Source organism: Gekko japonicus, unplaced genomic scaffold, assembly GCF_001447785.1.
Source record: "Gekko japonicus isolate JY-2015 unplaced genomic scaffold, Gekko_japonicus_V1.1 scaffold1029, whole genome shotgun sequence".
Classification (NCBI taxonomy): Eukaryota; Metazoa; Chordata; class Lepidosauria; order Squamata; family Gekkonidae; genus Gekko; species Gekko japonicus.
In genome coordinates, this window is record NW_015167081.1 from 235,377 (window position 1) to 248,918 (window position 13,542).

General features: G+C 48.4%; 2 protein-coding genes across 2 annotated transcripts in view; one reads left to right on the top strand and one right to left on the bottom strand.

Moving 5' to 3' along the window:
- DRC7 (dynein regulatory complex subunit 7) overlaps positions 1-2,810 on the top strand; it is a 33,261-nt gene extending 30,451 nt beyond the window's left edge. Inside the window, exons 16-17 of the mRNA XM_015412812.1 lie at positions 300-439; positions 2,717-2,810. Of these exons, the coding sequence (XP_015268298.1) occupies positions 300-439; positions 2,717-2,810 (234 nt within the window). The remainder of the gene's footprint in view (positions 1-299; positions 440-2,716) is intronic.
- A 4,407-nt stretch (positions 2,811-7,217) lies between these two features.
- Positions 7,218-13,542, bottom strand: part of LOC107111792 — a 19,322-nt gene continuing 12,997 nt past the window's right edge. Inside the window, exons 5-7 of the mRNA XM_015412823.1 lie at positions 13,099-13,236; positions 11,321-11,367; positions 7,218-7,840 (exon numbers count right to left, since the gene is read on the bottom strand). Of these exons, the coding sequence (XP_015268309.1) occupies positions 7,667-7,840; positions 11,321-11,367; positions 13,099-13,236 (359 nt within the window). The 3' untranslated portion in view covers positions 7,218-7,666. The remainder of the gene's footprint in view (positions 7,841-11,320; positions 11,368-13,098; positions 13,237-13,542) is intronic.

The window sequence follows — 13,542 nt, forward strand, 5'->3', positions numbered from 1 at the left end:
GCAGAAACACTGATTAACAGGAATACCCTGGAAGCGACCCTTCATCTGCGCAGAAGGAAACGCATTACAACGGGCCACCATATATGCTCTTCTTAATTTAGGGATGGTCAGCACATACAAATAGAGCGGTAGTTCAAATTTCGTTGAGTATTTAATTCACAGGGAAGCAGGGGAGGGCCAAAGGAAGGGCTGGCTTGGCCCATTCATCATCACCTCTCCTGAGTTTTACCCTATTGTCGGAATACCTTCCTTCTGTCCTCCCTCCCAGATCTATTCTCTGCCTTTCTGTCCTCATGCAGGAAACCCAGGAGCTTCAGAAGAAGCAGCAATGGTACCAGCAGAACCAGCTTAACATGACCTTGGAGGATGAGGATGCCTACTTAAGCTTCTGCTCTGAAGCCATGTTCCGCATTCGCATCTTAGAGAACAGGCTCAATAGGTATTGTGAACAAGTCTCATCCCCAAGTCTCCCCCACCCCCGGCAAGGAATTCCTGGGTACTTTTACTTTGCCACACCCCCTTGTTTCCTGCTGGTGTTTGGAGTGGCAGCAGGACAAAAAAAAATAAATAGAAAAATGGCTGTTGGAGCAACAGCATAATGTCATTTCCAGGCAAAACCCAGATATGATGGTAGTCCTGTCTAGGAATCGCTGGAAACGCTATGGTTTTACTACAGAGTTTCTGGTAATTCCTAGAGAGGCACCACTTTTGGGGTTTCCTGGGAGTGCATCATGCTGGCAGCACTGCCCCTCCCATGTCGCCCTCCCTGGTCTCGCACTGATTACCATATACACAATCCTTGCTCACGCCTCAACTCATTCATGCCTCAACTTTTTGTTTATTTTTGCTTTCTGACCTTGCCAACCGAAAGCAAAGTCATGTCCTTCTCAGCTCATTGACTTTTCTTTACGTTGGCAATAGGCTTGGGTGTAACTCTGCTTTGGATGGCATTGCAAGTTCCTTAGAACTTTGAGCAACAGCATAATGTCATTTCCAGGCAAAACCCAGATATGATGGTAGTCCTGTCTAGGAATCGCTGGAAACGCTATGGTTTTACTACAGAGTTTCTGGTAATTCCTAGAGAGGCACCACTCTTGGGGTTTCCTGGGAGTGCATCATGCTGGCAGCACTGCCCCTCCCATGTTGCCCCCCCCAGTCTCCCGCTGATTACCATATACACAACCCTTGCTCACGCCTCAACTTATTCAGTGACCTTTTTGTTTATTTTTGCTTTCTGACATTGCCAAACTAAAGCAAAGTCATGTCCTTCTCAGCTCCTTGACTTTTCATGGGCTCGGGTGTAACTCTGCTTTGGATGGCATTGCAAGTTCCTTAGAACTTTAAGAGTTTTAAAAGACTGTTTATAACCTTATCATATTAAAGCATCCTAATTAAAAACAGTAGTGCTGTTAAATACTACCAGAAACATAGCAATATTAAGAACCACCTGGTAACATGTCCAGTCTTTATCACATACCCCGAGAAAAAGGAACAAAATCACTGATGGGGACAAACAAACAGCCTGGGGAGAGCACTCTGTCCATAACACAAGGGCAGCCACTGAAAATGCATCACGCCACTGGATGCCAATTTTGCATCTGAGATGATAATTTGGTGCTGGCAAACGTGCACATGCAGTTCATATAGAAGGGAGTGGGAACATGCCACTCCAGCCCCACCTCCATACGTTTGCACATCCAGTTGGATTGTCTGTGCTGTTTGTCTGTGTGCGCACTTTTATTTGTGTGTAGGAGTCCCCATGTGATTAGGACCCTGCATTAAGCAGCATTTCCCAGTCACATGGAGAAGCCTGTATACAGACTACTTGTCCACAAGGAGGGAATCACTGCAGACGTTCTCATGGGTGTCTGGCAGCAGGATCAGTGGGTACAATCCTGCTTCCCGCTACTCTTATTAAGAACAAGGTAGGGCAATTAAGAGGAGAAAAGGACCCAGGAATCAGGTGACCTCCTGGCCTCCCCCTTCGCTACCTGCCACCACTTGGTGGGCCGTGGGGGTAAAAAACTGACAGAAGAGCAGCATTGCACCAGGCATTTGTCAGAAGTGGGGTCATCACCCCCCCATTCCTGCCCCCCCTCCTCTCCCACTAGCTGGCAACCCTGCCCAGAAGCCAAAATGGCTAATTTTGGGGGACAGCAGCCATGCGATCCCACTTTGATACGGCCCAGTTATTCAGGAAAGAACCAATAAATATAGTTGTTACTGCCAAGCTGATAGCAGTTTTACACCACCTTAACTGTCATGGTTCCCCCCCCGAATCTTGTGAAATGTACTTTGGTGAAGAACTGAGATTATTCTGTTAAAAATCTCATCTTCACAGAACTACAGTTCCTAGGGGACGTTTCTGAAGAAAGAGAGAGACTGATACACCATTTTGAGTCTAGAGTGTGACTATGCCCTTAAATGTTTATTTTAGAGCGAGTTTGGTGTTGTGGTTAAGAGCGGTGGACTCTAATCTGGAGAACTTGGTTTGATTCCCCATTCCTCCACATGCAGCCAGCTGGGTGACCTTGGGTCAGTCCCAGTTCTTTCAAGAGCCATTCTCTCAGAGCTCTCTCAGCTCCACCTACCTCACAGGGTGTCTGTTGTGGGGAGAGGAAGGGAAGGAGATTGTAAGCCGCGCTGAGACACCGAGTGAAAAGCGGGGTATAAATCCAACTCTTCTTCTTAATCTTTTTTTGTCCCCCTTCCCCAGGCACAAGGAGAGAGCCCCACAGAAATATGTAGCACTGGAAGAGAAACTGTGCAAGGACCCTCGCCTGGCGGAGTATATCAAGTTTTATGCTTAATTCACTCCCTGCCCAGATTCAATGGGAGCCACCCCTGGAAACCTCCCTCATCACCCAGTTACAAGGATCCATGCTAGTTTATTCCTTGCGTATTATTAACCTGGGCTTTTTTTCTCCCCAAAATATGGTGGTCTTCAGGAAATAACAAAAATCTATTTTCATAGTTCAATCTCAGGTCAAGTCTGCATGTCACATAGACGTAACAAAAGCCTTTGTCCATGGAACGCTTTGTCAAGGGAAAGGACACCTTTGGGAGGGGGGCTATTTAGAGAAGAGAATCAACAGGCAGTGTGCGGAAGAAAGGTGCACAGACACACACCACAGCCTGTCCATTCCAGCGGTGCCATCCTAAGCAGAGTTATGGCCTTTCTAAGCCCATTGGCTTCTGTGGAACTTAAAAGGGAACAACTCTGCTTGGGACAGCATTTGCATAGGCTCCCTTCCCATAAACTAAGCTCCTGTTATGTGTGACTGCATGTCCTGTGCAGTCAAGTATTCATACCTGTTTCATGTGGCCGATTTGACCCTAATAAAATGTTCTCCTCCTGCGTCTTTTGTTCTGTGTCATTCCTTCCCCATTCATATGCCTCTGTGCTCCCATCATCTTTTAGTATCTCTGAGATGTGACCCCTCCAGTGACTATAGATGTGGGTTTTCCCTGTGGACAGGGATGGCCGTGTGTGTTGTCTGTGTTGTGGCTTTTGACCCAGTGCAGCTGGGATGTGGGTTTCCCCTGTGGATAGGATATTGGTGTTTGCACACAGGGACGGCCGTGTGTGTTGTGGCTTTTGACCCAGTGCAGCTGCAGCAGAACTTTCCACATAGCAGGTTTCTTGTTAAGTTGGCTACTTAACAAGAGTCAGAGAGTGATTTCAGCCAGTGATCCAGCTTTAAATGAGCAACGCTTAACACAACCAGAACAGAACAACCAGAACAACTTTTGCATTGCAGCTGAGCGCCTTTTAAACTCTCCCGGCTAATGTAGCCACGCCCTACTGTACATATCAACCAATAGGATTGTAAAGATAAAGTCCAATCACAGACGTTCCCTCTCAGGGAACTGGATGTTAGGTGATTGGTCAGCTCTTCCTGGGCTACCAATAGGAATTGAGGAATTAGGATCCTTGCCCAGGACGAAGCTTTGCATGGTGTTCCAATGAGTGAGTTCACATACAACTTACATTGAATTGAATACACCATATTTCTCTCCATGTACCCTGCCCCGATCCCCTGCAGTTGCTGTTCAGGCCTGTCTTCACAACAAAGGAGGCAGGCTAGAGACCTACTGTTTCAATGAAAGCTGAGGATTCTGAGAACCTGACAGAGAGACTATTATAATGCTACAACATGTCAGTTGCCGATTAAAAATCCTGTGGTGGTGGTGGTGGCAGGAATTGGCCTTTGTGAGGGGCAGAATCAGGGGAAATAGCACCAATGTGGGTGGGATCGGGAAGATCTGACTTTTCTGTCCACACAGCTGTCTTTGCTGCAATCTTTCCTCAAACACAAGACTATGCAGATCTGGGAAAGACCGGAAGCCCAAGAAGTACATAAAACCACCACCGTGAGATGGTGTGGAAGCAGGAACAGAACCCAATAGCTTCCAAGCTGGGGCAAATGACCGATGTGTCAGTGATCCTAGAAGCCTAACATAAATCCCCCCACCCACTCCAGATCCTCAGGGGACGAGGGAAGAATGAGGATCCGCCTACCGCACCTCAGTCATACATTGTTCTGGAGGAGTGCAGTGGGTAGGCAGGATTCACATGGATTTCAGGAGCCTCACCTGGTTGCAGGATTTTAGCCAGGTGCCCTGATCCAGCTGGGAGATTGTACTTGCACAAAAGCCTACCTTGCATAACCCTAGTTGGATAAAGAGCCTCATGGGACAGGTCTGTTCGTTTGTGTTCCCTTCCTGATCCCATAATGGCAGGTGGGCATACTTTTAAATCAAGCCGATAATCCCAACACTCAGTTGTGTGGGCTAGGGCTTGGGGGTGGATTCTGCCCTTCCCTATAGATCTGTGGGGGACTTCTTCTGCTTTTCAAAGAGAGGCATGTGTCTTCAGGCCCAGCTGCGCTATCTGCATTGTTTTATATTGTCCACAATTTGCTGAACTGGAGGCAAGATGTACTTGCCAGACTGTATCACTTCAGAATTGGCATGGGGTGTGTGTGTTCCCATGATTCAATGCTCCTCCCTGTATGTTCCCTGCCTCTGGAAAGCTAGCTTGCCAAGGAGAAAAGTTCTTAAAGCTCTAGTTTTCACATGCAGGGACAGAATTCTTTTTTGACCTGAGGATCCATTGAAACATCAGCCTGCGGTCTTGCTGTGCCTTGCCCTATGATAGTCCTGCTATTGAATGGGAACTTTGTCTGGGGTGGGGGATAATTCTACTAGTTTGAAGTACCTGTGATCTTGTTCCTTTCACATGCAGGTCTGACAAGAGAGAGTCAGGAGCCCTACCACAGAGTTACATCCCAGTTGGGTCCTCCCACCCCGCCTCCCACCCCACAGTGCAGCCACATGGGTGAGGCCCAGTCTCTTTCACACCCAGCCATTCCCCTTCCTCCTGGTGGAATCTGCAGTTAGGTGAGAGAGGTTCTTGGGATCAGCTCTGCTCACGTGGCTGTGTTAGTCACAGGTAGGGTCACGTCACGGACCTCCAGGTATGGTCTGGAGACTACAGTTCCCCTGGAGGAAATGCAAGATTCGAGCCCCGTACCACCTTAAAGACCAACAAAATTCCCAGGGTAGGAGCTTTTGAGAGCCAAAGCTCTGATGAAGGGAGCTTTGAATCTCAAAGGCTTATCCCCTGGATGGAAATCTTGTTGGTCTTTATGGTGCTACTAATGGTCTGTGGTGGCTCAAGTGGTTAAGATGCTGAACTGCAGCCTGTGGAAGGCTGGTAGTTCAGCAGTTCGAGACCCGAGTTGCCATATGATGGAGTGAGCTCCCGTCTCTAGTTCCAGCTCCTGCCAACCTAGCAGTTAGAAAGCAAGAAATTGCAAGTAGATAAATAAGTACTACTTCAGTGGGAAGGTAACAGCGTTCCGTGCGCCTTGGTGTTTAGTCATGCCGGCCACATGACCACGGAAACGTCTTCGGACAGCGCTGGCTCTTCGGCTTGGAAACGGAGATGAGCACTGCAACCCTAGAGTCGGACTCGACTGGCTTTCGAGCAAGGGAACCTTTACCTTTTACTTTTTAATGGTCTTGCATCTTGCTCTCCTGCCGCAGGCCAACACAGCTACCCACCTGAAAGTATCTTCCTGGAGGAGACGGCAGCTTCATCAGGGGGAATCTAGGGCATCCTATCCCAGCTGAGCTCTCTCCCCTTCCCAAACTCTGCCCTCCCCTGGCACCACCCCTAAACCTCCAGGAATTTCGCAAGTAGGACTTGGCTGCCCTACGAGCTTAATGCAGCAGCACTTGAAAGCAGCTCACTCACAGACCAGGGGGCGGGGTCTGAATGGTCCCTTGGGCAGCAGCTCCCGGAAGGACTGAGCATACAGAGGAAGGATACCAAAATGGTTAGGGGGATGGAGCGCCTTCCCTTTGGGGAAAGGCTGAAGAGTCTGGGACTTTTCAGTTGAGAAAAGAGACCAGTAAGGGGCAACGTGATAGAGGTTTATAAAACTATGCATGGGGCGGAAAGAGTTGACAAAGATAAATTTTTCTCCCTCTCCCAAGTACTAGAACTTGAGGTCATCCAATGAAGCTGGTGGGCAGTAGGTTCAGGACAGACAAAAGGAAAGGATTCTTTACACAGAGAGTGGTTAAAATGTGGAACTTGCTGCCAGAGGATGTAGTGATGGCCACAAGAATAAACAGCTTTAAAAGGGGATTAGATAGATTTATTCATTTATTCGTTTGAATGTATGATTCGCCCACCCTGCAAGCAGGCTCTGGGCGATTTACAATCTTAAAATAGTTAAAATACAATCAGCATAGATTCATGGAGGGTAAGTCTATCAATGGCTACTAGCCATGGCGACTGAGGAGGAACCGCCACATCCCATCTACACGCCACCATTTATTCGTTTGAATGTATGATTCGCCCACCCTGCAAGCAGGCTCTGGGCGATTTACAATCTTAAAATAGTTAAAATACAATCAGCATAGATTCATGGAGGGTAAGTCTATCAATGGCTACTAGCCATGGCGACTGAGGAGGAACCGCGACATCCCATCTACACGCCACCATTTATTCGTTTGAATGTATGATTCGCCCACCCTGCAAGCAGGCTCTGGGCGATTTACAATCTTAAAATAGTTAAAATACAATCAGCATAGATTCATGGAGGGTAAGTCTATCAGTGGCTACTAGCCATGGCGACTGAGGAGGAACCTCCACATTCAGAGGCACTAAGCCCCCGGATCCCAGAGCCGGGAGGCAACATCAGGGGAAGGCCTTGGCCTCTATACTCTGTTGCTGGCCCTCCAGAGGAACTGGTTGGCCACTGTGTGAGCACAACGCTGAACAAGATGGGCTATTAGTCTGATCCAGCAGAGCTCTTCTTAGGTTCATGCATTCCTTAGTTAGCTCAAGGGGACATCCCATCTACACGCCAGCAGAGGGACTCAAGTTCCCTCTGTGCTCTTCCCCCTTCTCTTGCAAGGTTTTTTTTAGGGGTGGGATATGGAGGGTGACTGGAGAGATCCGGAGGGCCAGTGCAGCCCCGCAGCCCGTAGGGGTCAGTCAGCTTAGCTGCTCAGGCTGCTCATCAGTGTGGCTGGCAGAAGCGGGGCGGGACAGAGCAGCTCTCCTGTTCCCAGAAAGCAGACTCACTCGCTCGGTCTTCCGGGAAAGGCCTGCAGGGGATTGTCTTCTGTCTCCTGGCTCCGTTCCGCCTCATCGCCTCTGGTTGCCCGTGGGTCGCATCTGCTTGGCATCTTGGCAGGCTTGCCGTTTCTGAGGGGTTCTCACTTCTGCATAAATGACTTCAGCATCTGGTCGCACTTCCCTTTTGTTGAAGTGGAGGTCGGCGTAGGCCACTTCGCTGGGCTGGCTGACTAGAGGAGGATGCTGGCAAGGCGGGGTCAGGAGAGAATGTTAGTCTTCTCTGCTGCCTGGACTGCATTCTGAAAAGCATTTTATTTGCCCAGGAAATCAAAGCAATGTGAGCTTTTGAAGTACCCCCCCCCCGTCCAAGCAGTGCCAGTTCCAGGTTCTGGGCAGGCCTGGGCAGACAGTGCCTAGCGGCCCTCTTCTGCTCACCCCCCAGCCCCCCTCCTGCCTCCCTTTGCACCCACCGGTATGTGTACCCCCCAGGGGCTTAGCCAGAAAATTTTGGGTGGTGGGGCATTGGGGAATCAGGGTGGGGGCAGGGGAATGAGGGATAGCAGGCAGGTGAAGGCTCTTTCCTTACCCACAGTGGGAGTTGTGGGGTGTGGGCCATGAGTGAGGGGGCACCACCCCTAAATGCCCCACTGTGGCTACGGGCCTGGTACCCCCCAACCTGACTGCGCATCCTTCCCCTGCTCACAAGCTGCTCTAGCACTGGTTACACACAGCCGTCTGCACCATTCATGCCCTTTTCCTAGCAGCACTGGGTGGTGCCTACAGCGGGTAGTGCTGCTGATCTGATCACCCAGAGTGCTGCCAATATGCACTGCCTGCATACATTTCCCCATTTATGCTGGGAAGCTGTGAGCAAGGTGGAGGGTGGAGTGCTTGGCAGGGAAGGGCATACAGACAGGTGGCAGGGCAGATGCCCCAGTGGAGGGGCAATCACAGTGGGCCCCAGGGGTCATTTCATAGAAAAAGAGGTGCAGGGGCTCATTAGCATATACCACACCCCTGACATCACCGGAAGTCTGTCAGAAGGCAACACCCACCGCTCAGGCTCCACTGGACTGTTTTGGATTGCTAGCTATTGGGGGGGGGCATGTAGATCTGCCCTCACAGAGGAGGGAGAGCTTGTACCTGAATAAAACTTGGTCTTAAAGGTGCCACTGGACTGTTTTGAATGGCTAGCTATGGGGGGGATGCGCAGATCTGACCTCACAGAGGAGGGAGAGCTTGTACTTGAAGGCGGACTGGGGGGGGGCTCTGCAACTTATCTGGCTGCTTCTTGCTCCTTGTTGCCCGACTGAGGGCTGCTGGGAGCAGGGGGTGGGGCTTGTCACATGTGCCCGCCTCCTGAGCTCCTTACTGAAATGACCCCTGGTGGGCCCTATCAGAAATCCTGGGGCCCAGCAGCTGCCTCACCTCAGGATACACTGACGCCAGCCCTACCCCCAAGTATGAGCATGGGATCTGGACTGTCCCCCCCCCCCTAACTGTAACAAGCAGAATTCCAGCTCTGATTGTCAGCTAGCAGGGTAGAGGAATAGCCACAACAGATGTTGTCCTGCTCCAGATGCTGTTACATTCTATGGCATGTTACATGTACACATGCGAATGTGGCTTCACAGCCTGCTGGGGTAGGTGTGATTAGAACAGACTCCCATAGCACAAGGGCAGGCAGTATTGTCTCTATCCTACTTCCAAACTCATCAGCTGCTGCGTGAACTTATAGAGGCACACTCTCAGGGTGTAGGTATTTCACACCGCGTGTACTATCGGATCCTTAACTGGAGATGCTTGAAGAAAAGGGGTTCCTTCACAGAGCCACGCTTCCTTCCACTCTACCCAAAGCTGATCAGAGGTGCTCCTTTGACTCACTCCAGACTTCTTTGCCAATATTTTTTTGATCGTTGTTCAAGATCTCAACTGGTGCCTACATAATCTACAACTTCACTGCAGTTTTTCAGAGCACAGGGTCTGGGGAAGATACTAAGAAGTTCGGAACTCAAGCCGGTTTGGTTCAGGGCTCAAGTACACACACACACACCCCCATGTTTATGCCAAACAATGATTTTTCTCTTTTGCAAAGGCAGCCTCTGGGAGTGCTTTATCAAGGAGGAGAACAGCAGAGGAGGAGTCAGGGACTCTTCTTCCTCTGTTTTTTCTTAGTGGAAGCAAAACAAGAAGACAGAGGTAAACGTTTTGCTCCCACACCATGCTGTTACCCCCCCCCCCAATCTTACAGGCTACATTTGCAAGAAAATTCATTTAAAATAAACAATGTGGGTATAAAGGAATGCAGAATTGAGCCCCACATGATGAAAAGAGAAATGCCAAAAGAGAAATGATGGATTTTTAAGAACATACAGGCTGAAGACACAATGAACAAAAACCTTCAGATCCACTGTTTTATCAGAGTAGGGAGAATCCATTCCACTCTGTCAAAATTCTGGAGTAGCTTTTGACATCCAGAATGTATCCTACAATCTTTGCCAGCTTTCCAAGGCTTCTGGTGTGCCAGGACACTGGAGATATTCCCACACCAGAAGCCTTGGAACATATGAGCTGGGGCCTAGCACCTCCTCTTCCATCCTCTGGAACAGCCTTAAACGAGTTGCCCATCCAGAACCATGAATAAATCCAAAGCATGTGTGCCACATTACATGAGTTGGATTTATGTGTTTTATTATGCAAAACCATCATCCAACTTACCAGTCCAATTTGCGAGCCGCTCGTGCTGCTCGGGCGCCGTCTCCGCCACCTGCTTGCTGTAAGCACTGACTTTTTTTTTTAATTGACTTCTTAAGCGAATGCCTGGCCCTACGCTCACACATTATTATTTTTTTTAAAAATTGACTTCTTAAGCAAATGTCTGCCCATGCGCTCAAACCGGAAGCTTTCTAAAAAAAAAATTCAGAGAGTGTTCAGACGGCCCTATTCGCAATAATTGCGAAATCATTGCGAAAGAGGGCTGTTCACATAGGTGAAATCGCGGGTTCAAAGCGTGAGATCCAGGAAAGTACTTGATTTTCCCGGGGTCAGGAAAACCCGCAAGTCTTGTGCGACTGAGCCTGCTTTGGTGCGGGAGGCGGACTTGCGCGTGTAAACAGCAACTTTAAAAGCGCGAGGGATCAGCAGCTAATCCCGCAATAAACGTCCGTGTGACCAGACCCTTAGTGGAAACAAAACAAGAAGACAGAGGTAAACGTTTTGCTCCCACACCATGCTGTTTTCTCCCTCAATCTTACAGGCTACATTTGCAAGAAAAGTCATTTAAAATAAACAATGTGGGTGCAAAGGAATGTGGAATTGAGCCCCGCATGATGAAACTGCAGCCAAAAGAGAAATGATGGATTTTTAAGAACATACAGGCTGAAGAAGACACAATGAACAAAACCCTTCAGATCCACTGTTTTATCAGAGTAGGGAGAATCCATTCCACTCTGTCAAAATTCTGGAGTAGCTTTTGACATCCAGAATGTATCCTACAATCTTTGCCAGCTTTCCAAGGCTTCTGGTGTGCCAGGACACTGGAGATATTCCCACACCAGAAGCCTTGGAACATATGAGCTGGGGCCTAGCACCTCCTCTTCCATCCTCTGGAACAGCCTTAAACGAGTTGCCCATCCAGAACCATGAATAAATCCAAAGCATGTGTGCCACATTACATGAGTTGGATTTATGTGTTTTATTATGCAAAACCATCATCCAACTTACCAGTCCAATTTCTTTGGCTGGAGAAGTTTCTAGCTCTGATCTGCTTACTGAATCCCCGGAGGAGAAAAGAAAGAAAACAATTTGATTAAAAAATTGTTCTTTTTGGATGAGTATTAAACTGAAGGGATAGAGTAAGCCAGCAAGCCAGCATTCCTTTTGAATTTCTCATGGACCGTCTTGTGGTCCCAAACATGGGTTTTGGATTCTCTCCCACTGTCAGATTGATCAGAGAAAAGACAAGCAACACAGGCAGGCAATGGGAAACCACTTCCGTTGGCCTCTTGCCTTGAAAACCTTATGGGGTTACCATAAGTCAGCAGCAATTCGATGGCACGTTCCACCACCAACTTAACGTTGCAAATTAGAAAAAGCATCAGCTTTCTCAACAAGGCATGCTTTCAGCTTTGCAAGTGGTCCAAATATCAACACATAACTTTACTGTCCCGGATTGCTATGCGGAAGCAGGCGATAAGAAATCACCTCTGTTCATCTCTTGCCTTGAAAACCCTAAGGGGGTTGCCATAACCCAGCTGTGACTTGATGCCTCTTTCCACCACCAATGTGATAACATTGCTGAAGACCTGAGAGTGCTTTTCTGATGGTTTCTGAATCACAGAAATGTGCAATCTGTGCACATTAAAGACAAACTAACACTGATGTTCTCCTCAGACTGCAAGGACACAAGTTGAAAGGGTATAAACCTCCAACAGAAGATCCACAGAATGTCCATAGACTGCACTCCAGTCTGTTGGGACCTGGGGATCCCTTGGAATTACAGCAGACTACAGAGGTCTGTTCCCTTGGGAAAAAATTATGCTTTGTAGGGTGGACTCTATGGCACTGTACCCCACTGAGGTCCCTCTCCTCCCCAGGCTCCATCCCCAGATATCCAGGAGTTTCCCATCCTGAATTCAGCAACCCTAACCTCTCCATGCCAATAAAGGTTTTGAATTGAATTGAACCCTAACCTCCCCATCCCCTGCTGGAGGGCAGGGGGGACCTGGCTTTGCATCCATCCTAGCTCTATATTGTACCTTTGTCACCTTTGCTGGATTTAGACACCTGCCACAGAGTTCCCATCTTGGTGAGTGTAGCCACCATGAAATGTTGTGTAGGCTGTGGGTTATCTAAGAACAAATACCCAGCATGATGAGTAGGAATGGAGGACAGGCTTGTATAGTGGATAAAATGGTTTTTTTGGGGGGGAAAGGAACATAATTCCTTTTGAGTGCATGACAAGTTGCCCAGTATCCATTGCTCTCACTACAATTATGTCCTCAAATGCAGCACTTTACTTTCCCGCACAGGAGTGAGTGGCAACTGTTCTGTTATATGGAAGACAACCAAAGGCACCTCTTTGGGGCAGAGGTAATGTTTGCTTTTTTATTCCCGTGACTCCAGTTGCTGAGCACCAAGTCAGCCTGTTTCGTAAAGCCTTTAGTTCTGATTCTTGGTCACTATAATGCACAGCTGATTTTTGGGAACTGGATTTTAGAGAGATAGTTACAGCCAGTCTCCTGTCATAAGCATGCCAGGAGACTCCTGCTGGATCACATTTGTAGACAGCCCTGTGCTTCCAGGGTGAAGGGCTGCCCCCACAGCAAGTAGAACACAGCAGCAACTAGTATACTGCACTGAACAGGGAGGCTCCACTTAGCTATTATGACTGCTAGTCCCTCATTAACCTTTCCCGGCACCTCTTCTTAATAGAAAGGTGCAGCATGCCTCCGATCTCTCCAGGGGAAATGGCTCATACAGGTCACAGGAGAGAATCTTACCTTTGGATCTGCGCTTCCAGATAATGACACCGGCCACCACCAGCAAGAGGATGGCAACTCCAGCTCCAGCCCCGGCTCCAATGGTGCCCAGGCTGGTACCAGGCTGCTTGTTGGGTTCTCTGTTCGAGTTGGCTAAATCTGCAAAAGAAAAGGAAAAAGCTGTTTAGACACAGAAGAAATTGCAGCATGCAGCTGAGACCTTAGGGTAATTTTTTTTTGGATGCTCAGGAGTTAGGTAGGTGTTATGATCTGTTCTATTTTTAGTTATTTATTTTATTGGCTTTTTCACACACACCCTCAGAGTGGGATACAATGATAAACAGAACGATTCAAAATGATCAAAACATAAACAATACAAACATCAGGTGATACAACGCACAAGATGGCAATCAGACAAAAATAATAAAAACTCCCTCCCTCCCTCCCTCCCTCCCTCCCTCCCTC